Source organism: Diceros bicornis, chromosome 6, assembly GCF_020826845.1.
Source record: "Diceros bicornis minor isolate mBicDic1 chromosome 6, mDicBic1.mat.cur, whole genome shotgun sequence".
Classification (NCBI taxonomy): domain Eukaryota; kingdom Metazoa; phylum Chordata; class Mammalia; order Perissodactyla; family Rhinocerotidae; genus Diceros; species Diceros bicornis.
Genome location: NC_080745.1, coordinates 37,072,316 through 37,098,695, shown reverse-complemented (window position 1 = coordinate 37,098,695; position 26,380 = coordinate 37,072,316). Strand labels below are relative to the sequence as shown.

Below are 26,380 nucleotides of genomic sequence, written 5' to 3'. Positions count from 1 at the left end.
ATGTTAGCACAGGGCTGATCTTCCTCACAGAAAAAAAGTAGTATTGAAAATAAATTTTTTACACTTTTAAGATTTAAGTGAAATCATTTATTTAAAGCATTTAGTACAATGCGTTTCTTTCTTTTTTTTTTTTTTGTGAGGAAGATTAGCCCTGAGCTAACATCTGTTGCCAGTCTTCCTCTTTTTGCTGAGGAAGATTGGCCCTGGGCTAACATTGTGCCCATCTTCTTCTACTTTATATGTGGGACACCTGCCACAGCATGGCTTGATAAGCGGTGCATAGGTCTGCACCTGGGATCTGAACCTGTGAACCCCAGGCTGCCGAAGTAGAGCGTGCGAACTTAACCACTACGCCGCCAGGCTGGCCCTGGTACAATGGTTTTCTTATAGCAAGCAGTCAATAAGTGCAGAAATATAGTTTAGCTCTGTATATAGATACGTATATCTAATCACTCCTGTGGCTCCGGTGATTGTATATATGCTGATGATATCCAAATCTCTTTCCGGGTTAGCTCTGCCTCCAGAATCAAGACCTGTGTCTACCCTACTGGCCACAGACACCTCAACCTATTGTGTACCTAAAATTGAATTCATTCTCTTCTACACTCTAATACCTGCTCTGTCTCCAACATTCCATATTGTTGAATGATACATCTATCCATAGCCTAAGCCAGAAATCTACATATTGTCCTTGACTTTTCTTCCTTACCATTTGCCATCCAGTTAACTACAAAGTATTTTTGGGTTCTATCTCCCATGGTTTAAAGTGGTCCGTTTCTTTCCTACTGCCATTGCAGAAGCTCAGAATCTGGGAATCATGTATGATACGTTTCTTTCCCTTATACCTCATTTCCACTCCCAAGTCCTTCCAGTTTCATCTGCTGATAGTTTTTGAATTCATTTATGGCCTAGCTCCTACTTACCTTTCCAGCCTCAACTTATCATTATACTTTCTTCTCATTTCTGCATTCTCTCCATACATGCCATGTTTCCTCTCACCACAAGGCTCTTGAACGTATAGTCTGCCTTACCTAGCAACTCCTACTCATCCTTCAGATATCAGTCCAGAGCATCACTTTTCAGGAAGTTCTTTTCTTGCCCCAAACTGGGTCAGGTTGTCTTCTTATAAATGCCCTTTGCCTCTTAGACCCGTGCATCATCCATTACACTTGTTGGCTAAATTGATTTGCATGCCTAATTATTTCATAAATGCCCATCTCCCTGACCGGAGTATAAAGACCATGAGGACAAAGGCAGTCTTATTTTTGTTTGCCATTTTATCCCTAGTACCTGACATGTTGTAGATTACTAAATATTGGTTGAATGAATAGTTATTGATACCACCTTGGTGAAGCCACTGATATCTCTTCTGAATTTCTATAACAGCCTGCCACCTGGGTCTCCCTAGCTTTTGCCTTGCCCTTTTCTAATACATTCTATACATTGTAGCCACCCGCAGTGTTCCTTCTACAATGCAAATATGTTCATGATAATCTTCTGCTTATAATCATTCCATTGTTCCATATTGTCCTCAGGATAAAATTCATATTCCTTGCCAGCCTCATCTCTCACCACTTCCCCTTTTCACTCTGTGCTTCAGCAATACTCAAATATTTGTAGTTCTCTAGACACGCTATTTATGTGGGATATTGCTTCTGCCCAGAGCTCCCTAGCCTCCTGCTCCTCCTTTTACCTGACTTCTAGTTCCTTATTATCTGTCAGGTCTCAGCTTCAGTGCCTCCTTCCCCTCAAACAAGATTGTGTTGGGTTTCCCTCTTAGGTGTTCCTATAGCATCCTGCACCTTGTTATCGCACATATCATACGGTATCGAAGATGCCTGTCAACTTGTCTGTCCCAGGGCTGTTTCTTTATGATTATTCCAGAACCCGACGGAGTGCCTGGTGCATAGCAAGTGCTCAGTGAATTCACTCGTGAATGCATTAGGCTTGAATACTACAGTTTAGATACTGTGGGGGTTAAATCATTTTTATGAACTTTTTAATTTTAATAGTGGCTAGGAATACTGGGAAATTTATGTATAATACTAGGAAAATTATTTTCAGCACAAAGGGAAGATCAGCCCAGTATAAATAGGTAAACTTCACTAAAAATTACAGAAATGTAAATTAAAAGAACATTGGGAAATTGTTTTTGCCTATTAGATTCACAAGAATTGTAATGATATATAATATACAAGGTAGGTGGAGTAAGATGAAATAAACTCATAAAATGTTGAAGAGTAAATGTAAAAAGAGGGTTCAACCTCTTTTTACAATACAGTTTTGCATAGCTATTAAAATGTTAACTGTTCATAATTTTTGAGCCAGAAATTCAACGTCTATATATTTATCCTACTGAAATATACATATACTGAGGGTTCAGAGATCTAAGTACATGGTTATTCATTGTAGCATAGTTTCTAGAGGTGAAAATTTGGATATGAGCCAAATGTTTATCAGTAGGATATTACTAAAATTAATGATACTGCATCCATATGAAGAAATCATATATGGTTTTAAAAAATTAAATAGAGTTATATCTATAGATGTGGAAAAATGGCTAAGATATAATAAATTTATAAAGCAGATGGCAAAACAGTACATATATAGTATGATCGCATTTTTATAAGTAAATACATAAAATTATAGTATATGCTAGTACATGTGAATAGTGTGTGTATGTGTAGTAAAAAAATATCTGGAGGAATATTCACCAAATTTTAGCAGTGAATTATTAGGAGGCTGATATTAAGGGAAGCTTTTACATTTTATGTTTAATATTCTCTGTAATGTTTGATTTTTTTAAACAATAAGCATGCATTATTATAATTATCAAAAAATAAGATTAAAAACCAACAAAAAAAGATCACAGACTGTATGGTGTTAGGGTGCTATATCAATTGCAATTATGAGCTGGACACTTACCTTTCCCCTTTTTCAAATAGAATGCCCAGTGTTTACATGGGGACATTGCACAGTCACAAAGAGAAATTACGCTGAAAGGCTTCAGAGAAGGTAGTTTTAAAGTTTTGGTGGCTACCAATGTGGCTGCCCGTGGTTTGGACATTCCTGAGGTTGACCTGGTGATTCAAAGTTCTCCTCCACAGGTAGGAAATGAGGTTTTTTCCAGTTTTATTGAAAAATAATTGACATACGTCACTGTATAAGTTTAAGGCATACAGATGGTTTGATTTACATATATTGTGAAATGATTACCACAGTAGGTTCAACTAACATCCGTCTTCTCATATAGACACACTAAAAAAAAAAGGAAGAAAAGAAAAAAAAATTTTCTCCTTGTGATGAGAACTTGTAGGATTTACTCTCCTAACAACTTTCCTATATATTGTAAAGTAGTGTTAGCTATTGTCATCATGTTGTACATTACATCCCTAGTACTTATTTATCTTATAACTGGAAGTTTATATCTTTTGACCACCTTCCTCCGATTCCCCCTCCCGCTACCCTCCGCCTCTAGTAACCATACGTCTGATGTCTGTTTCTATGAGTTTAGTTTTTTTTTAGATTCCACATATAAGTGAGGTCATACAGGATTTATCTTTCTCTGTCTGACTTATTTTCCTTAGCATAATGCCTTCCAGGTCTATCCATGCTGTCACAAATTGTAGGATTTTCTTGTTTTTTATGGCTGAATAATATTTCATTGTGTATATATATATATACACAACACAACTTGTTTATCCATTCATCCCTTGATGGATACTTAGGTTGTTTCCATGTCTTGGCTATTGTAAATAATGCTGCTATGAATATGGGGGTGCAGATATCTTTTAAAGTTAGTGTTTTTGTCTCCTTTGGCTATATTCCCTAAAGTGGAATTGCTGGATCATATGGTAGTTCTATTTTTAAATTTTTGAGGATCTTCCATACTGTTTTCCATAGTGGCTGTACCAATTTAAAATCCCACAACAGTGCACAAGAGTTCCATTTTCTCCACATCCACGCCACCATTTGTAATCTCTTGTCTTTTTGATGATGGCCATTCTAACAGGTATGAGGTGATATCTCATTGTGGTTTTAATTTGCAAGGAAATGAGATTCGATTTAGGGAAAATAAGAGCACCTATATAAATTGCCATTTTATTTACAAGATATTGCCTGGGATATGAAAAATATGTTATCTGTTTTTGCTCTTAGCCTTCTTTTGATAGTGCAGTGTTAAATTGATCAGAATCTGATGTCTTTGCAAATGATTAACTTCATCATTTGGATTTGAAGCATGGAACCATGCAAGGGAATTATAAAAAGTTGCCATATAAAGAACCCTGGGATGAGGTGGATAAAAAGGTTTTAAATCATATCCCCTTTATCCCAAAATTCAAGCATGAAAGTTCCTTGGGATGTTGAAAAGAGCAACAGGATTAAAATAAAAATATTATTATTATTAGTTGTAGTTTTGTTATTATTAGCATTATTTTTTGGATGCTGGAATGACTGTGTAATTTGCCAGAATTTTAAAAAGTATCACCTTTTTTATTTTTAGGATGTTGAATCCTATATTCATCGCTCTGGACGCACAGGTAGAGCTGGCCGGACAGGGATTTGCATATGTTTTTATCAACCAAGGGAAAGAGGTCAACTAAGATATGTGGAACAAAAAGCAGTAAGTAGAGTTAAATTATTTCAGGCTTATTGTCCAAATGGTGCCTTAGAAAGAGCTCTTTTTATATTTGTTCTCACGAATAGATCTTTATAACTTTTCTCAGTTTAAGTTGCATTTGGATGTGAAGCATGTGAAGAGCTAAATTTGTATTAGCTGCAAGACTTTGTTTTAATACAGCTTTTATTGTGAAGACAGAAGAGCTGACTTTCTCATTTTTCCCTTGAATTTCTCCCTTGATACTGAAATCAGAAGTGCATTGTGATTTCAATACCTCTTAGTCCAGCATTGTAAATGGGTGACTGTGACATTGTCTTGGTGTAATAGTTAAGATTATATTGAGTAATGGTACAATAGCCAGTTTCTATAAGAAATTATACATTTTTTGTGGTCTGGATTTTTTGTGGTATTTCACATTTTTTCTTATTTTTATGATGTGTGTTTTTATACACTATTTCATATACTTTGCAAAATGGGAGTAATAAGAAAAAAAGTTGATGTAAACAGCATCTTTTTCTTCTTTTGAATCAGCTATATTTTGCAAGTGAAATTCCATGATTTTAATTAAGGGGCAATTCAAAAAATTTTTTTCTCTTTCTGGAATTTGTAGTTGATGATTTATTAGAAAAAGCAGATCTTTTGATCTGCTAGGGCTTGGAAATCTTTAAGTCCAAGAAATGGAAATTCAACGAACATTATTAATTTAGAAATTAATTGTAAAGACTTCCATTTTTCTTTAATATAATTCTTTCATTTTCAGGGAATTACTTTTAAACGTGTAGGTGTTCCTTCTACAATGGATTTAGTTAAATCTAAAAGCATGGATGCCATCAGGTATGCTTTCTGACCTTGCTGAATAATTTTTTCTTTTGTATTAGGCTATTCATCTTTAAGCTCTCCTAGTTCAAATATGAGAAAATTTAATCACCAGTTTTACCAGCAGACATTTAGTTATATTAAAATACGAAAACGTTGCTCTTTCTTTTCCCATTCATTCTCTTATCTTTAATTTTTTCCCGTTGTCTTGACCAAGAAAATTTACTATTTTTAAACCATAGGTCTCTGGCTTCCGTTTCTTATGCTGCTGTTGATTTTTTCCGACCATCAGCTCAGAGACTGATAGAGGAGAAAGGGGCAGTGGATGCATTGGCTGCAGCATTAGCTCACATCTCTGGTGCATCGAGTTTTGAACCACGATCTTTGATCACCTCTGATAAGGTAGAAATCTGTGAGAAAGTTGTATGTGGTGAGAAAGATTAAAATTGAACCATAGATATCTGTCTATCTGGAGAGAAATACAGGAAACCTTCACTTTGCACAGTACTGTGTTAACTGAAACTTGCATACCAGAACCTATTCTTCATTTTGTAAGTTGCCATGGAACCATGCAAGTTGAAAAATAGACTGTGCAGTTAACACAGTACCATGCAAAGTAAGGATGTAATCCATGTAAGGATTGCCTGTACATGTGGAGGCATTGCCTGTGTGTGTGTGGGGGGGGTGTGTATCCCACCAGGTTGGTATGGGATGTCAAAACAAACCACACCATTGTAAATGTATATTCTACTCTCTATAATTAGTAAGTAATCTGTGGGGTGATACTTTAGCACTGAGCAAATTCCCTATCCCTAATAATCCACCAAATACTTCTTAAGAAAATATTTAAACTGTAGTTCTTAAGAAAATATTAAGGGGCCAGCTCCATGGTCTAGTGGTTAAGTTCAGTGTGCTCCACTTCAGCAGCCTGGGTTCAGTTCCCAGGTGTGGACCTACACCACTCGTCAGTGGCCATGCTGTGGCGGCAACCCACATACAAAATAGAGGAAGATTGGCACAGATGTTTGCTCAGGGTGAATTTTCCTCAGCAAAAAAAAAGAAAAGAAAAGAAAATATTAACATAGACTTTTAGAGCTAAGTACCTAAGTGGTCATTTAGTTCCAGCCCTTATCTAATAATAGAATCCCTCTTTGGCAGATGGGTCATCTACCTCTGATTAAATATCTTGGAAACAGAGTGTTAGTGGTTTGAAATTTCTTTTACAGGTTAAACCAAAATCCAAAATCTTTACTCTGAATGTCCTATAGGGTCTTTCCCTTGCTACCTTTTTGACCTGATCTCTTATCACTCTCCCTTTGCTTGTTTTACCTACCCTGACCTGCGGGCTGTTACTCAAAACATAAACCTACCCTGCACAAGGCTTTTGCACTTACTTGCACTGTTTCAAATGTTCTTCCCTTTTAATAACCACACAATTTCCTTTGTTACTTCATTCAGGTCTCTCCTCAAATATCACCATATCAGAGAAGTCTTTCCTGATCCCTCTGTCTAAAATAGCTTATCCCTCCCTTTACTCTCTATTCCCTTCCCCTGCTTTATTTTTCTTCATGATGCTTATTATCTGACATTCTGTATACTTCCTTATTTGTTTACTCTCTACCCCCCACTTAACTTACCACCCCCACACGCCCCCCTCCCTGACTCGAATGTAACCTCCATGAGAGAAAGGACTATTTACTGCTGAATCTCTAGCACCTAGTACAGTCCCTGGCACATACATGGGGCCACTCATTGTTAGATGAATGCCTCCCTATATCTTCTTCATGTTGATCCTTTTGCTGTCCAGTGAAGTTTTATAGAACAAGTAATTTTTGCTTATGTAATATTCCTTCAGAAGTTTAAAGAGGTTTATGTCTTCTTGTTTTTCCACTCAAAGCTAACTTTTACTCCTTTAGCATTTCCTTAATTCTTTACTACCTTATCTTTTCTCTGATGCTCTAGTTTTTAAAATTTTCTCTTAAAGCATTATGGTTTGAATTAAATGTAGCCTTTACAGCAATGCATAGAAAATGACACCTTCAATGATCTGTAAACATTAGTCTTCTATTAATACAGTTTCAGAGAAGTTATTTTTTAGCAGTTATGTTATACTGTTGGCTCATAAGAAGTGCACAGTTAAGTCATGAAGGGCTGTAGAGTTAGAATTTCATTGTCCTGCTGCTGCTGCTTTTTTCCAAACAAAATGTGACTTTTATTCCTTCAGGGGTTTGTGACCATGACTCTGGAAAGCCCAGAAGAAATACAGGACGTCAGCAGTGCTTGGAAAGAACTTAACAGAAAGCTGAGTAGTAATGCTGTGTCCCAAATTACCAGAATGTGCCTCCTAAAAGGAAATATGGTAGGCTTTTCTAGATAAGTAAAAAGCTTTTTGCTCAACTACCGTAAATGTTTATAAAGACCAGCAGAGTTTATTTTTCTTCCTTTTTTTGAAGACTAAGGGAATGAATAATACTGTTTTCTCCATGTGTTAGTTCATTTCCAGTTGTAAATTTGGGGAGTTATTAACCCATTCCTCTAGAAAGCTTATGTAAGTCATTCTGCTTAGTTTGACTATCTAATACCCAAGTTATTTAAGTTTCTGCCCTTGTATGCATATTATGTGTGGTTGTGTGTGTTTATTTTCTAAGACTCAGTAACTTATGATTGCAGCAGCTAAATAGCTCTATTTTTTAGAGAATACACAATATTGGTTTTAAAGTGTCCTGCTATTGGTTGTTAATGAGGATAATGATGTGAAGTAAGTATTTTACTACATTTATGAGGTAGCAAAATTAAAGCTGTCTGTATTAACTCGATTTTTTTTATTGGAAATAATTATCTCTCTCAAAGTTTAATATTGCTTATCTTTTAAGATTTGTTGCAAGTATGAGACAAATATACACATTGAGAAAAAAATGTGGAGGAGGGAAAATATAACAAGATCCTTAGCCCAAACTAGTTGTTATCCTTGAGTATTAAATTAACTTTCAACTTATTGGCAACCAAGACCAAAGAGGAGACATCTTGGGCTACATCATTCTCATTATCTGATAAACATCACAGCTCCTCAGGAGGGAAACTCTCTGGCACTAAATTTTTAAAGGAATTTATTAGATGGATCATTTTACAAGGGATATGGAACAATATTATAGTGTCTACAAAAACTTTTTTAGAGAATACTCTAGATTCTTAGTAGTAGTAGATTCTTATTAGATATTGTGTTTTAACTACTTTTCAGATTTAAAAAATACAATAAGCACCCATTCTGTGTCATGCATTATTATGTATTAGCTGTTGGAATTCTATAAGCAATCGTGGGACGCACCTAATCTTTTTTTTTTTTTTTTTGAGCTAATATAAGATTACCAGCAAGTATTTGTCTTTTAGTAAAAAATCAACTCATATGCATCTAAATAAAACTGTTCTCCTTTTGCTTTTAGGGTGTTTGCTTTGATGTTCCCACAACTGAGTCAGAAAGGTTACAGGTATTTTTAAGATTTTATCTATTAAACAGTTGAGTATCTTTCTCTAAAAGATAGGGATTAAAAAAAACATAGTCACAATATCATTATCATGTCTAAATCAGTTAACAGTTCTTAATATAAAATATCCAGTCTGTATCATAATTTAAAACATCTTTTTATTATAAATAATTTCAAACATATTAAAAAAATAGAATTGCTTACTGAATTTTCACGTCCCCATCACCCAGCTTCAGCAGTTATCAACTCAAGGCCAATTTTGTTTCATGTCTACCTCCATCTACTTCCCCACTCTCCTATATTCTTCTGAAACAAATTCTAGGCATTCTATCATTTCAACCATAAATATATCCATATACCTAAATATTAAGGACACTTTAACAAAACATAATCATAATACCATAATTAAGCCCCCCAGAATAATAATTCCTTAATATCATCCAATTTTGTGTTTAAATTTTACCTTTTGTCTTCTAAATATTTTGAAATATAAGGTTCATACATTGTAATTTGATGTTTCTTAAGTCTCTTTTAACCTATAGATTCTTCTTCCTTTCTCTCTCTTTTTAAAAATTTTCCTTGTATTTTATCTGTTGAAGAAAGAAATTGTCCACTAGATTCCTACAGTGTAAAATTTGTCTATTGCATCCCTGTGCATATTTATGTACATATTTTGAAACAAGAATGGAATTATTCTGTTTAATAATTCTTTTTTTTTTTTTTTTTTTTTTGATTTTTATTGATATTTTAATGGTTTCTAACATTGTGAAATTTTGGGTTGTACATTTTTGTTTGTCCATCACCCCATATATGACTCCCTTCACCCCTTGTGCCCACCCCCCACCCCCCCTTCCCGGGTAACCACAGTCCAGTTTTCTCTGTCCATGTGTTGGTTTATATTCCACATATGAGTGAGATCATACAGTGTTTGTCTTTCTCTTTCTGGCTTATTTCACTTAACATAATACGCTCCAGGCCCATCCATGTTGTTGCAAATGGGACGATTTTATCTTTTTTTATGGCTGAGTAGTATTCCATTGTATATATATACCACATTTTCTTAATCCAATCGTCAGTCGAGGGACACTTAGGTTGCTTCCACTTCTTGGCTATGGTGAATAATGCTGCAATGAACATAGGGGTGCATAGGCCTCTTTGGATTGTTGATTTCAGGTGCGTTGGATAGATTCCCAGTAGTGGGATGGCTGGATCATAGGGCATCTCTATTTTTAATTCTTTGAGGAATCTCCATACCGTTTTCCATAGAGGCTGCACCAGTTTGCATTCCCACCAGCTGTGTATGAGGGTTCCTGTTTCTCCACATCCTCTCCAACATTTGTTGTTTTTTGTCTTGGTGATTATAGCCATTCTAACGGGCGTGAGGTGGTATCTTAGTGTTGTTTTGATTTGCATTTCCCTGATGATTAGTGATGTTGAGCATCTTTTCATGTGCCTATTGGCCATCTGTATATCTTCCTTGGAGAAGTGTCTGTTCATTTCCTCTGCCCATTTTTTGATCGGGTTGTTTGTTTTTTTGTTGTTCAATTGTGTGAGTTCTTTATATATTATGGAGATCAACCCCTTGTCAGATGTATGTTTTGCAAATATTCTCTCCCAGCTGGTTGGTTGTTTGTTCATCTTGATTCTGATTTCATTTGTCTTATAAAAGCTCTTTAGTCTGATAAAGTCCCACTTGTTTATTTTTTCTTTAGTTTCCCTAGTCTGGGTAGGCATGTCATCCGAAAAGATTCCTTTAAACCCAATGTCAAATAGTGTGTTGCCTATATTTTCTTCTATGAGTTTTATAGTTTCAGGTCTCACCTTCAGGTCTTTGATCCATTTTGAGTTAATTTTTGTGAATGGCGATAGCACATGGTCCACTTTCATTCTTTTGCATGTGGCTGCCCAGTTTTCCCAACACCATTTATTGAAGAGACTTTCCTTTCTCCATTGCATGTCCTTAGCACCTTTGTCGAAAATTAGCTGTCCGTATATGTGTGGTTTTATTTCTGGGCTTTCAATTCTGTTCCATTGATCTGTGTGTCTGTTTTTGTACCAGTACCATGCTGTTTTGATTACTATTGCTTTGTAGTATGTTTTGAAGTCAGGAATTGTGATGCCTCCTGCTTTGTTCTTTTTCTTTAGGATTTCTTTAGCTATTCGGGGTCTTTTGTTGCCCCATATAAATTTTAGTATTCTTTTTTCTATTTCTGTGAAGAATGTCATTGGGATTCTGATTGGGATTGCATTGAATCTGTAGATTGCTTTAGGTAATATAGACATTTTAACTATGTTTATTCTTCCAATCCACGTGCATGGGATATCTTTCCATTTATTTATGTCATCGTAGATTTCCCTCAATAATGTCTTGTAGTTCTCATTGTATAGGTCCTTCACCTCCTTGGTAAGATTTATTTCTAGGTATTTTATTCTTTTTGATGCAATTGTAAATGGTATTATCTTTTTGAGCTCTCTTTCTGTTAGTTCATTATTAGCATATAGAAATGCAACTGATTTTTGTAGATTGATTTTGTACCCTGCCACTTTGCTGTAGTTGTTGATTGTTTCTAACAGTTTTCCAACAGATTCTTTAGGGTTTTCTATATATACAATCATGTCATCTGCAAATAGTGAGAGTTTCACTTCTTCGTTACCTATTTGGATTCCTTTTATTCCTTTTTCTTGCCTAATTGCTCTGGCCAAAACCTCCAGTACTATGTTGAACAGGAGTGGTGAGAGTGGGCAGCCCTGCCTCGTTCCTGTTCTCAGAGGAATGGCTTTCAGTCTTTCCCCGTTGAGTATGATGTTAGCTGTGGGTTTGTCATATATGGCCTTTATTATGTTGAGGTACTTTCCTTCTATTCCCATTTTATTGAGAGTTTTTATCATAAATGGATGTTGTATCTTGTCAAATGCCTTCTCTGCGTCTATTGAGATGATCATGTGGTTTTTATTCTTTGTTTTGTTGATGTGATGTATCACGTTGATTGATTTGCGGATGTTGAACCATCCCTGCGTCTCTGGTATAAATCCCACTTGATCACGGTGTATGATCTTTTTAATATATTGTTGTATTCGGTTTGCCAATATTTTGTTGAGGATTTTTGCATCAATGTTCATCAGCGATATTGGCCTGTAATTTTCTTTCTTTGTATTGTCTTTGTCTGGTTTCGGTATCAGGGTGATGTTGGCCTCATAGAATGATTCAGGAAGTGTTCCATCTTCCTCTATTTTTTGGAATAGTTTGAGGAGGATGGGTATTAAATCTTCTTTGAATGTTTGGTAAAATTCACTGGAGAAGCCATCTGGTCCTGGACTTTTATTTTTTGGGAGGTTTTTGATTACTATTTCAATCTCTTTACTTGTGATTGGTCTATTCAGATTCTCCATTTCTTCTTGGTTCAATTTTGGGAGGTTGTATAAGTCTAAGAATTTATCCATTTCTTCTAGATTGTCCAATTTGTTGGCATATAATTTCTCATAGTATTCTCTTATAATCCTCTGTATTTCCATGGTATCCGTTGTAATTTCTCCTCTTTCATTTCTAATTTTATTTACTTGAGCCTTTTCTCTTTTTTTCTTAGTTAGCCTGGCTAAGGGTTTGTCTATTTTGTTTATCTTCTCGAAGAACCAACTCTTTGTTTCATTAATCCTTTCTACTGTTTTTTTGGTCTCAATATCATTTATTTCTGCTCTGATTTTTATTATTTCTCTCCTTCTGCTGGCTTTGGGCTTTGTTTGTTCTTCTTTTTCTAGTTCTGTTAGGTGTAATTTAAGGTTGCCTATTAGGGCTTTTTCTTGTTTGTTAAGGTGGGCTCATATCGCTATGAGTTTCCCTCTCAGGACCGCTTTTGCTGCGTCCCATATGGTTTGATATGGCATGTTATCATTTTCGTTTGTTTCCAGATAGTTTTTGATTTCTCCTTTAATTTCATCAATGATCCATTGGTTGTTCAGTAGCATGTTGTTTAATCTCCACATTTTTGTCACTTTCCCAGTTTTTTTTTCCTGGTTCATTTCCAGTTTCATAGCCTTATGGTCTGAAAAGATGCTTGTTATGATTTCAATCTTCTTAAATTTATTGAGGCTTGCTTTGTTTCCCAACATATGGTCTATCCTAGAGAATGTTCCATGCGCGCTTGAGAAGAATGTGTAGTCAGCTGTTTTTGGGTGGAGTGCTCTGTATATGTCTACTAGGTCCATCTCGTCCAGTTTTTCATTTAAGTCTAATATTTCTTTATTAACTTTTTGTCTGGATGATCTATCCATTGCTGTAAGTGGGGTGTTAAGATCCCCTACTATTATTGTGTTGTTGTTGATTTCTCCTTTTAGGTTTGTTAATAGTTGTTTTATGTACATTGGTGCTCCTATGTTGGGTGCATATATATTTATAAGTGATATGTCTTCTTGATGGAGTGTCCCTTTTATCATTATATATTTCCCTTCTTTGTCTTTCTTAACCTGTTTTATCTTGAAGTCTACTTTGTCTGATATGAGTATGGCAACACCTGCTTCCTTTTGTTTGCCATTAGCTTGGAGTATTGTCTTCCATCCTTTCACTCTGAGCCTGTGCTTATCTTTAGTGCTAAGATGTGTTTCCTGAAGGCAGCATATTGTTGGGTCTTGCTTTTTAATCCATCCTGCCACTCTGTATCTTTTGATTGGAGAGTTCAATCCATTTACATTTAGGGTAATTATTGAAATATGAGGGTTGAATGTTGCTGTTTTGTCACTTATTTTCTTGTTCTTTTGCATTACCTTTGTTTCTTGTCCCATTTGTTTTGGACTGCCAATTCAGTTTGGTTGTTCTGTCTTATGATTCTTCTAGTTTTCTCTTTGTTTATCATATGTGGTTTTAATTTGATTATTTGTTTAGTGGTTACCTTGAGGTTTGGGCGAAAAATCTTCTGTATGAGATAGTCCATTATCTGATAGCCTCCTATTTCCTTATACTAAGTCAATTCAGTCACTTTCCTCTTCCCCTTCTAAGTTGCTCTTGTTATACCTTATTCTATCTTGTGTTGTGGCTGTGTGTTTACAGTGATGAGGTTAAATTTATTTTTGGTGAATTTCTTCCTTTGATCTTTGAGTTTAGTATTTAAGTGGTTGCTAACCTATTCCGGTAAAGATCTACTATTTCTCTGATTTTGTCTACCTACTTTTCTCCTTACTCCAAGCTTTGTGTTCCCTTTCTCTTCTTGTTTTCAGGCCTGAGGGCCTTCTTGAGTATTTCTTGTAGTGGCGGTCTCGTGGCCATGAACTCCCTTAGCTTTTGTTTATCATATTTTGAAACAAGAATGGAATTATTCTGTTTAATAATTCTTTTTAAAAATGCAGAGTATATTGTGAACACATTTCTTTGTCAACTATGTACTTATTTTTTTATTATTATTATTATTTTTTTTTTATTGTAACATTGGTTTATAACTATATAAATTTCAAGTGTACATCATTATATTTCGATTTTTATATAGATTACATCATGGTCACCACCCAAAGACTAATTACAATCCATCACCATACCCATGTGCCTAATCACCCCTTTTGTCCTCCCCTCTTCTCCTCTGGTAACCACCAATCTAATCTCCATCTCTATGTGTTTGTTTGTTGTTTTTATCTTCTATTTATGAATGAGATCATACAGTATTTGACTTTCTCCCTCTGACTTATTTTGTTTAGCATAATACCCTTAAGGTCCATCCATGTTATCACAAATGGCAAGATTTCATCCTTTTTTATGGCTGAGTAGTATTCCATTGTGTATGTATACCACATCTTCTTTATCCGTTCATCCCTTGACGGGCACCTAGGTTGCTTCCAGGTCTTGGCTATTGTGAATAATGCTACAGTGAACATGGGGTGCATATATCTTTATGCATTTGTATGTTCATGTTTTTTGGATAAATACCCAGCAGTGGAATAGCTAGATCGTATGGTACTTCTATTCTTAATTTTTTGAGGAATCTCCATACTGTTTTCTGTTGTGGCTGCACCGGTTTGCACTCCCCAGCAGTGTATGAGAGTTCCCTTCTCTCCACATCCTCTCCAACACTTGCTGTTTCTTGTCTTGTTAATTATAGCCATTCTGACAGGTGAGGTGATATCTCATTGTCTTTTTGACTTGCATTTCCCTAATAATTTGTGATGTTCAATGTCTTTTCATGTGCCTGTTGGCCATGTGTATATCTTCTTTGGAGAAATGTCTGTTCAGATCTTTTGCCCATTTTTTAATTGGGTTGTTAGTTTTTTTGTTGTTGAGATGTATGAGTTTTTTATATATTTTGGATATTAACCCCGTATCAGATATATGGTTTGCAAATATCTTCTCCCAATTGTTAGGTTGTCTTTCCGTTTTGTTGATGGTTTCTTTTGCTGTGCAGAAGATTTTTAGTTTGATGTAGTCCCATTTGTTTATTTTTTCTGTTGTTTCCCTTGCCTGGTCGGACATGGTACTTGAAAATATGCTGCTAAGACTGATGTCAAAGAGCGTACTGCCTGTGTTTTCTTCTAGAAGTTGTATGGTTTCAGGTCTTACATTCAAGTCTTTAATCCATTTCAAGTTAATTTTTGTGTATGGTGTAAGATAATGGTCTAGTTTCATTCTTTTGCATGTGGCTGTCCAGTTTTCCTAGCACCGTTTATTAAAGAGACTTTCCTTTTTCCATTGTATGTTCTTGGCTCCCTTGTTGAAAATTAGCTGTCCATAGAGGTGTGGGTTTATTTGTGGGCTCTCAATTCTGTTCCATTGATCTCTTTGTCTGTTTTTGTGCCAGTACCATGCTGTTTTGATTACTATAGCTTTGTAGTGTCTTTTGAAATCAGGGAGTATGATACGTCCAGCTTTGTTCTTTTTTCTCAGGATTCCTTTGGCTATTTGGGGTCTTTTGTTGTTCCATATAAATTTTAGGATTCTTTGTTCTATTTCTGTGAAATATTTCATTGGAACTTTGGTAGGGATTGCATTGAATCTGTAGATTTCTTTAGGAAGTATGGACATTTTAACTATGTTAATTCTAACAATCCATGTGCATGGAATATCTTTCCATTTCTTTGTCTCTTCAATTTTTTTCAACAATGTGTTATAGTTTTCAGTGTACAGGTCTTTCACCTCTTTGATTAAATATATTCCTAGGCATTTTATTCTTTTTATTGCAGTTGTATTCATAATGTCTCTTTCTGCTACTTAGTTGTTAGTGTATAGAAACACAACTGATTTTTGTATGTTGATTTTGTTTTTGTTTTTGTTTTTAAATTTTTTATTTATTGCAGTAACATTGGTTTATAACATTGTATAAATTTCAGGTGTACATCATTATACTTCTATTTCTGTGTAGATTACATCATGTTCACCACCCAAATACTAATTATAACCCATCACCACACACATGTGCCGCATTATCCTTTTTGCCCTCCCCCTCCCCCCTTCCCCTCTGGTAACCACCAATCCAATCTCTGTCTCTATGTGTTTGTTTATTGTTGTTATTAACTACTACTTAATGAAGGAAATCATACGGTATTTGACCTTCTCTCTCTGACTTATTTCGCTTTGCTTAATACCCGAAATGTCCATCCATGTTGTCACAAATGGCTGGATTTCATCGTTTCTTATGGCTGAGTAGTATTCCATTGTGTATATTGTATGTTGATTTTGTATCCTGCAACTTTACCATATTCATTTATTATTTCTAAAAGTTTTTTGGTGGATTCTTTAGGGTTTTCTATATATAAAATTATGTCATCTGCAAATAGTGACAGTTTCACCTCTTCCTTTCCAATTTGGATCTTCTTTATTTTTTTATTTTTTGCCTGATTGCTCTGGAATTGCTCATTCCAATACTATGTTAAATAAGAGTGATGAAAGTGGGCATCCTTGTTTGGTTCTGGTTCTTAGAGGAATTTTCTCCATTGAGAATGATATTAGCTGTGGGTTTGTCATATATGGCCTTTATTATGTTGAGGTACTTTCCTTCTATACCCATTTTATTCAGAGTTTTTATCATAAATGGATACTGTGTCTTGTCAAATGCTTTCTCTGCGTCTGTTGAGATGATCATGTGATTTTTATTCTTCATTTTGTTAATGTGGTGTATCATGTTGATTGATTTGCGGATGTTGAACCATCCATGCATCCCTGGAATAAATGCCATTTGATCATGGTGTATGATCTTTTTAACGTATTGTATTTGATTTGCTAGTGTTTTGTTGAGGTTTTTTGCATTGATGTTCATCAGTGATATTGGCCTGTCATTTTCTTTTTTTTGTGTGTTGTCCTTGCTTGGTTTTGGTATCAGGGTAATGTTGGCTTTGTAGAATGAGTTAGGAAGCTTCCCCTCCTCTTCAATTTTTGGAAGAGTTTGAGAATGATAGGTGTTAAGTCTCCTTTGAATGTTTGGTAGGATTCACCAGGGAAGCCATCTGGTCCTGGACCTTTATTTTTTGGGAGGTTTTTGATTACTGTTTTGATCTCCTTACTGGTGATTGGTTTGTTCAAATTCTCTATTTCTTATTGATTCAGTTTTGGAAGCTTGTATGATTCTAAGAATTTATCCGTTTCTTCTAGATTATCCAATTTGTTGGCATATAGCTTTTTGTAGAATTCTCTTATAATCTTCTGTATTTCTGAGGTGTCTATTGTAATTTCTCCTCTTTCATTTGATTTTATTTATTTGCACCTTCTCTCTTTTTTTCTTGGTGAGTCTAGCTAAAGGTTTGTCAGTTTTGGTTATCTTTTCAAAGAACCAGCTCTTCATTTCATTGATTTTTTTCTATTCTTTTTTCCATCTCTGTTTCATTTATTTCTGCTCTGGTTTTTATTATTTCCTTCCTTCTACTGATTTTGGGCTTTGTTTGTCCTTTTTCCAGTTCCTTTAGGTGCACTGTTAGAATGTTTATTTGAGATTTTTCTTGTTTGCTGAGGTAGGCGTGTATTGCTACAAACTTCCCTCTTAGAAGCACTTGTGCTGTATCCCATAAATTCTGGCATGTCTTATTTTCATTTGTCTCCAGGTATTTTTTTATTTCTCCTTTGATTTCTTCATTCACCCAGTCGTTGTTCAGTAGCACTTTGTTTAATCTCCACATATTTGTGGCTTTTCTGTTTTCTTCCTGTAGCTGATTTCTAGTTTCATACCCTTGTGGTCAGAAAAGATGCTTAGTATTATTTGTCTTAAATTTTTTTTTCTTTTTTTTTTTTATTGTGAAGTTTTTGTTGTACATTATTGTTTATCAGTCATGATATAAGTGCATCCCTCCACCCCTTGTGCCCCCGCCCCCCCCCCCCAGCCCCTGGTAACCACCAAACAGTTCTGTCTGTCCGTGTGTTGGTTTGTCTTTCACATATGAGTGAAATCATGCACTGTTTGTCTTTCTCTTTCTGGCTTATTTCACTTGACATAATACCCTCCAGGTCCATCCATGTTGTTGCAAATGGGACGATTTTCTTTTTTTATGGCTGAGTAGTATTCCATGGTATATATATACCATATCTTCTTTATCTAGTCATCAGTCGAGGGACACTTGGGTTGCTTGCATGTCTTGGCTATAGTGAATAATGCTGCGATGAACATAGGGGTGCATAAGCCTCTTTGGATTGTTGATTTCAGGTTCGTTGGGTAGATACCCAGTAGTGGGATAGCTGGATCATAAGGTATTTCTATTTCTAATTTTTTGAGGAATCTCCATACTGTTTTCCATAGAGGCTGTACCAGTTTGCATTCCCACCAGCAGTGGATTAGGATTCCCATTTCTCCACAGCCTCTCCAGCATTTATTGCTGTTTGTCTTGGTGATTATAGCCATTCTAACGGGTGTTAAGATGATATCTTAGTGTGGTTTTGATTTGCATTTCTCTGATGACTAGTGATGTTGATCACCTTTTCACGTGCCGATTGGCCATCTGTATATCTTCTTTGGAGAAGTGTCTCTTCATTTCCTCTGCCCATTTTTTGATTGGGTTGTTTGTTTTTTTGTTATTCAGTTGTGTGAGTTCTTTATATATTATGGAGATTAATCCCTTGTCAGATATATGGTTTGCAAATATTTTTTCCCAGCTGGTAGGTTCCCTATTCATTTTGATCCTAGTTTCATTTGCCTTGTAGAAGCTCTTTAATCTGATGAAGTCCCACTTGTTTATTTTTTCTTTTGTTTCCCTTGTCTGAGTAGACATGGAATTCAAAAAGATCCTTTTATGGCTGATGACAAGTAGTATACTACCTATATTTTCCTCCAGGAGTTTTATGGTTCCAGGTCTCACCTTTAGGTCTTTGATCCGTTTTGAGTTAATTTTTGTGTATGGTGAAAGAAGGTGGTCTACTTTCATTCTTTTGCAAGAGGCTGTCCACTTTTCCCAGTACCATTTATCGAAGAGACTTTCCTTTCTCCACTGTATGTCCTTAGCTCCTTTGTCAAAGATTAGCTGCCCATAGATATGAGGTTTTATTTCAGGACTTTCAATTCTGTTCCATTGGTCTGTGTGTCTGTTTTTGTACCAGTATCATGCTGTTTTAATTACTATTGCTTTGTAGTATGTTTTGAAGTCAGGGATTGTGATGCCTCCAGCCTTGTTCTTCTTTTTCAGGATTGCTTTAGCTATACGGGGTCTTTTGTTGCCCCATATGAATGTTAGTATTCTTTGTTCTATTTCTGTGAAGAATGTCCTTGGGATTCTGATTGGGATTGCATTGAATCTGTAGATTGCTTTAGGTAGTATGGACATTTTAACAATGTTTATTCTTCCAATCCAAGTGCATGGAATATTTTTCCATTTCTTTATGTCATCATTGATTTCACTCAGTAATGTATAGTTTTCATTGTATAAGTCTTTCACATCCTTGGTTTAATTTACTCCTAGATATTTTATTCTTTTTGTTGCTGTCTTCTTAAATTTTTTGAGACTTGTTTTGCAGTTATTTTTAACAGCTCTCTGGCATTTGGCCATATGGGTGGCCAACTTTTCTTAATCAGTGTCCTATTTTCTGACATATGTTATTTCCAATAATATACTATTATAAACAGGTCAGCCCTGAACGTTGGTATAGCTATTTATGCACTGCCATGTTTAGCTCTTTTTTTTTTTTTTAAGATTTTATTTATTTATTTTTTCCCCCCAAAAGCCCCAGTAGATAGTTGTATGTCATAGCTGCACATCCTTCTAGTTGCTGTATATGGGACGCGGCCTCAGCATGGCCGGAGAAGCAGTGCATTGGTGCGCGCCCGGGATCCGAACCCAGGCTGCCAGCAGCGGAGCACACGCACTTAACTGCTAAGCCACAGGCCTGGCCCAACCATGTTTATCTCTTTAAGGTGAATTTTTTAAGATGCCTGCTTGGCCAAAGGTCTGTGCATTTTAAAGGCTTTGGTCATATATTGCCACAGTGGTGTGTGGGGGTGTGTGTCTCTGCTCACTTTTACCAACAAGGTATTTTAATATGAACTTTCCTTAGCAACTCATGATCACAATGTAGCACAGTTACTGTAGCAGGATATGACATAGTGATGCTCTTATGAGCTGCTGATTTGTGTATCTTGAGTTGTTTATTCTGATACCAAATTGTTTCCAGTGGCTACATTTTTTATTCCCCGGCTGGTGTTGACAGGTTGTTAATCTTCATTATTAGTTCTCACTTCTTGCTTCTGTCAATATACCTACTGAATGCAATGCACTAGTTATTAATGGCCTATTTGTTTTCTTCTGAGAAACCAGTGCTGTTTTTTAGAATGTATAATTTATACATTTATACATGAATTTAGAGTCTCAAAATGGGCCTCCGAGCTTCTACTGAGGCTAAAACTTAGGAACTTTAATGAATGAGCTTTGAATATGTTTTTGTTTTTGTTTTTTTTCTGGTTTTCAATTTTGTTCCCGATACTTTGAATTTAATGGATAGATGGCCCTTAGCTAATAGATAATGGATATGGAAAAAGAGTTTCCTATACTCATGTGCTTGCTTATCTTATGGTTTCTATTTTGCATTTATGTTAATCCTGTAAATTCCCCCAACAGGCAGAGTGGCATGATTCAGACTGGATACTCTCAGTGCCAGCCAAGTTACCTGAAATTGAAGAATATTATGATGGAAACACATCTTCTAATTCCAGACAGCGCAGTGGCTGGTCAAGTGGCCGGTCGGGCAGGTCGGGCCGGTCAGGTGGTCGATCCGGTGGCCGGTCAGGTAGACAGAGTCGACAGGGGAGTCGGTCAGGAAGTCGACAAGATGGTAGAAGACGAAGTGGGAATAGAAATCGATCAAGAAGTGGGGGCCACAAACGGAGTTTTGACTGAGAATTTGATAGTTAATCTACCAATGTGAGCTTGCCTGTTTCTGCCTAATCATGTACGTTATCCACCAAAAATTAGGTCATCATAGTTGAGGTATGTGTCTGCTATTTGCAAAGAAGTTGGTCGTATTTTTTTAAAAAGTATTTCACAAGAATGGTTGTAAACAAGTCTACTTATCTAGTTATACCTTTGAATAAAAAAACCTCCTTTTATTGTCTCTTTTCACTATGCGTTAAGAATTTTGTCAATGTAATCTTTTAAAATTTCTTCTGAAATGTGGTAGTCAAGTTAATCTTACTTAAGGTTACTTGCATTTTACAAAATGTGGTGTATTTGTATTCAGATCATTCCTTCCATAGGATATGTGGTAGAAAATAAGAAATCCCTTCCACATTAAAGGGCTGTATAAACTGGTGACATGATTGGTTAGGTGTAGCATTTTAAATTCTAGATATAGTTAATTAAAAGGGTGTGCAAACAGTGCACACTTAATAATTTATTCAGCAGATATTGGTTGAATGTCTACTCTGTGCCCATAACTTTACTAATCACTAGAGATATAGTGGTGAACAAGGCACAGTCACTATCCTCAAGGAACTTAGTCTAAAGACAAGCAATTATGAATGAGATTAACACCTAAAGGCTAAAATGAAGGTAGGTATGGAATGCTAAGGACTTAGTTGGGGTATGCCTAACCAGTTGCAGGAGTCAGGAAGGCTTTTAGAAGAAGTGATACCCAAAAGGAGAAGTAAAGCAAAAGGATCAGTTAATCTAGCCAAGTATATGTGTTTGGTGGGAGGAGGAGTTTAGAAGGGAGAGTGTTTGCAGGCAGAGAGAACAGTATATGCAGAAACCCAGAGGCAAAGAAGACCATGGTAAGTCTGAGGACCTACAATTAGTTTGGTATGGTTTGCATGATAGGCAGAGGACAGGAATAAGAGAGGGGATTTAGTATTTAACGGGGACCAGATTTTAAAAGCTTTGTGTGCATTGTAAAAGAGTTTAAATATTCTCTTGAAGACAGTGAGGAACCATTAAAGGGTTTAAAATAAGGAGTAACATGATGAGATTTGTGTTTTAGAAAGATTACTGGCTATACTGAGAAGACTGGATTGCAGAAAGGCTAGACTGAAGGTGAGGAGACTTCTCCAGATGCTGTCAGAGTAATCCAAGGTAGAGGTGGTGGTGGTCTGCACTAATAATAGGTAACACATTTTGAGTGATGAGAACTGAGGCACTTGAGAGGTTGTTGCTTGTCCATATCACACAACTGGATAATATGTAGTGGAGTGAGGATTTGAACCAAGATAAATCTAGCTTTTGAACCAACACTCTTAACTACTGTGCTAAATAGTGGCAGTGAACATTGAGAAACATGGATAGATTTCCGAGGTTTTTAGGAAATAGAATTGTTAGTACTTTGAGTTGGAAGATGAGAGAGAGGCAGAAGAATGAAACCTATGGGCCGGCGCCATGGCTTAGCAGTTAAGTGCGTGCGCTCCACTGCTGGCGGCCCGGGTTCAGATCCCGGGCGCGCACCGACACACCGCTTCTCTGGCCATGCTGAGGCCGCATCCCACATACGGCAACTAGAAGGATGTGCAGCTATGACGTATAACTATCTACGGGGCTTTGGGGGAAAAAATAAATAAAATTTATAAAAAAAAAAGAATGAAACCTAGAGTTTTGTCACTAAGATAAGGTACAAGGGCAAAGAGCAAGTGAAGTTATGTGGGGAGGGAGTGGGAATATGGTTAGTTCAGGATTAGATATATTTTAGTGTTGAGTAGCCCATGAGATATGTAAGAGGAGACAAACAGTAGGCAGTTGAATATATAGGTTTGTAGCAGGAGAGAGGTCTATCTATTCTAAAGATCTGGGACTAATAAAAAATGGTAATTGTAGTTAAGGTAGTAGATGAGATTATCCAGGGAAAGTATAGGAAAAGAGGACAGAGGAACCCAGAGGCACACCAATGTAGTTACTGCATAGCAGAGGAAAGGGGATGCCATTGAGAAGGGATGATGATAAGAGGGCAAAAAGCCCGGAAGTGTGAGGCTTTCAAAGGAACTGGAAGACGATCCTGAAATGGCCACTGATTTTGGCAAAAAGGAGACGTTTGACATGGGGAGCAACAATATTAATAGAGTGTAAGAGTAGATGCCATTTAGCAGTGGGTTCAGCAGGAAATGGGAGTTAAAGAAGTAGGGACAACAAACATGAACAGTCTTCTAGAAATTGGGCTGTGAATAAGGAAGAATAAGTTAAAGCTGGCTGTAGAAGAAAGGACAGGAGGTTGCAGTGAGAATTTTGTGTGTGGTGGGAGGAGATGAGGGAAATTTGAGCATGTTGAAATACTAATATGGGAAGGAGCCAGAAAGGAGGGAGGGGGAAAAAATATATGATGGAGCAAAATCCCTATGAAAACCCAGAGGGATGAGATCAAGCACACACTGGAGATTTTAGCCTTAGGTGGCAGAAGCACATCTCTAACGTGTGATTATCATGTAGGTGAGTTTGCAGGTGTCAAGGTATAAAAAGCTGAGAGAGTGCCTGTCTGATGTCTTCTATTTTTTCCTGTAGTATTCTTGCATGGTCATCTACTGAGGGTGAAGAAGGAAGTAGTAGGTTAGGAGACTTGAGGAAAGTGGAGAAATGCTGAGGTATCAATTATTAGAACAAGATGGAGAACTCACCAGGCAAACTGAGGGTCCCAGGCAGCTTTGGGGGTCCAGCTGAGATTAGAGACTAAATCTGTAGTGGCGGCAGTTAGAGTGATTGAGTGATTTCCTATAGCAACACTCAGCTTTCTCTTGTAGGAATGGAGATGGGAGACAGTTGATTGAGGGTTGGAGTTTTGCTCTGAGATGAAAGGATGACAAGGTGAAGATGTTAAGGACTCTGCAAAAGTGATTTGAGTAATGGTCCATGGAGTCCAGACTGCCTAGGGGTTGAAGTGGAGATGGGGTTGATAAGAGGGAGAATGTAGAAGGGGCAAGGGATTAAGGTCAGTAAGGGCTGTCTGAATTTGAGATTTCACAACTGGAGCAGTTGGGGAGGAGAAAGGTGCAGAGTACGGTAGTAGGTTGTTGGGGGCAAAGGTTATTTCAGTTGAGGTGGTCCAAAAACTGAGACGCCAGGTGTTATATGGGTGATTTTCATGGACAATGAAGTCTCCTAGAATGAAGACAAACCAAGACTAAGGAGGGAGAGGAAGACTAAGCCAGGTGCCAAAATATCAATGAATGGGGGAGGTTGGTAAATTACCTGAATTAGGAGGGGTATGCGGTGATACTACCACCTACCTTCAAAGGGACAAGGGTATTCACATGAAAGTCAAGGAGTAATAGTTTGGAAATGGCCTTGAAAGAAAGAGGACACTGCTACCAGGGTACATAGAGTGTGAGGGAATGAGCAACATATGTGTGAGATAGCTACAGGGGAAATATTTTTCAGGAGAAGCCAGATTTCAGTTAAGCCAAGGAAGGAGAAAGGACTCTCAGTGCTGGATTGAGAAAGGGGGAAATTTTGATTATGGGGAACGGCGTTCCAGATAACTATGACTCGGGGGAAAGAATCTCAGTTGGCTGTGCATTTGAGTAATTGTGAGCTCTGGATTTATAACCAAGGTGAAGTAGGGGCTCCATTCCTACTAAAGTGCATGAGTTAGAATATGCTGTCTTCAGTTAGAATATGCTGTCTACCTACAATGTCCCAGGGACTATGTTTGGGGTACAAAGGTGAATGGAGTACCCAGTCTCTGCACTCAGGAACTCAGAATCTAGTGCAATAGATAGACACATAAACTTAGGTCCATAGCAATGACTAAATGCAATGATTTGAGAGCTCTGCACAAGGGCACCCAGCCCAGCCCAGGAATGGGGGTGGGGATTCAGAGAAAGCTTTTTGGACATGATGACTGAACACGAATTAAGTCAGGTAAAAGAAATGGGGATGTGGGAATGGGCATCCAGGCAAAGGTACAGAATAGCTAATAAAACTGTTAACAAAGTCTAAGTATGGTAAGCTAAGTAGCTCTTGTTGCTGGGATCTTCACTATGAGGAAAGCAGTGGTGAAAACATAGCAAGAGTCATATCTTGGAAGGTTTCTTAGGCCTTGTGTTGGACAGCCATTGAAGGGTTTCAGGGAAGAGAGTGAACGAGATAAGCACGTAGCTAAATTCCAGCAGGGTGGAGATGGACTTAAGGGGTGCACTAGCTAAAGGCTGGCTTCTCTATTAGCAAGGAAAGTGGAGCAAATCCTAACAAGATTAAATAATAACTTTCCATATCTTCTGGAAGGAGGAACCGGGGCAAATTCCTAACCAAATTCTCAGCTTTGGGCTGCAATCAGCCACTTATCTTTACTCCTTCCTCATAAAGCCTAGCACCTTCATGACTCCACTTTTGGCTCTTCAGAGCCTCCTGTTTGGTACTCTGTGCCTAGTGTGGTCACTTAACAGCTATTTGAACTTGAATCAGTTACCCTGATCTTCAGTTTTTGAATTTGTAAATAATATCTTTTATTCCCTTCAGCATTAGAAATTTGAATAATGAATTCACATTTTGGTGTGAATGTCCAAGAGCCTCTTCTCACATTGTTTTTGTTTTGTATATTTTGGGGGTAGTGCTTAATAAGTTTTTTAAAACCATATTCCTTTTTTTAAATATTAGTAATATATGTCCATTGTTGAAAATTTTAAAAAACGCAGAAGCAAATGGAAGAAAATAAAAACCACCCATAATCACATCACTCAGAGATAATTACTGCCAACATTTTTGTTGTGTAGACTTTCAAATTCACTGCATGTATGTGTGTGTGTATACATACTTTTTGAAATAGAAATTCTCCCAATTATATGAAAACATATTACATCATCTACATCAGAGGAAACTGGTCTGGCAGAATCAATATTCAAGCAAAACTTCACATTTCCTATCAAATGTATATAAGACCCATTTCTTATACTTGTTACTGAGTTTTATACTGATGACTAGATTTAATACAGTAATTTGGCCACCTTTGAGCCAAAAAGGGCCTGTTGCATGTTTCTTCTTGGAATTTTGGCCTCGTGCCTATGTGTAGGAATGTTAAAAAGGAACTTACATACTTTATAAGCCTTGACAACAATTTTCCATTTACTCTCTTGTTGAACATCTGTTGGTAATAAAAATGTCCCTGTAC

The 26,380-nt window shown here is 36.7% G+C and overlaps 1 protein-coding gene across 4 annotated transcripts in view; it reads left to right on the top strand.

The window, feature by feature from the left end:
• Positions 1-21,420, top strand: part of DDX50 (DExD-box helicase 50) — a 41,934-nt gene extending 20,514 nt beyond the window's left edge. For 3 of the 4 annotated variants that reach the window (XM_058543305.1, XM_058543307.1, XM_058543308.1), the window contains 7 exons: positions 2,946-3,107; positions 4,505-4,624; positions 5,382-5,455; positions 5,680-5,839; positions 7,662-7,796; positions 8,878-8,922; positions 20,920-21,420. In XM_058543305.1, the coding sequence (XP_058399288.1) occupies positions 2,946-3,107; positions 4,505-4,624; positions 5,382-5,455; positions 5,680-5,839; positions 7,662-7,796; positions 8,878-8,922; positions 20,920-21,198 (975 nt within the window). In that variant the 3' untranslated portion in view covers positions 21,199-21,420. The remainder of the gene's footprint in view (positions 1-2,945; positions 3,108-4,504; positions 4,625-5,381; positions 5,456-5,679; positions 5,840-7,661; positions 7,797-8,877; positions 8,923-20,919) is intronic. The other variant, XM_058543306.1, reaches the window with a different exon arrangement.
• The last annotated feature ends 4,960 nt before the right edge of the window (positions 21,421-26,380 follow it).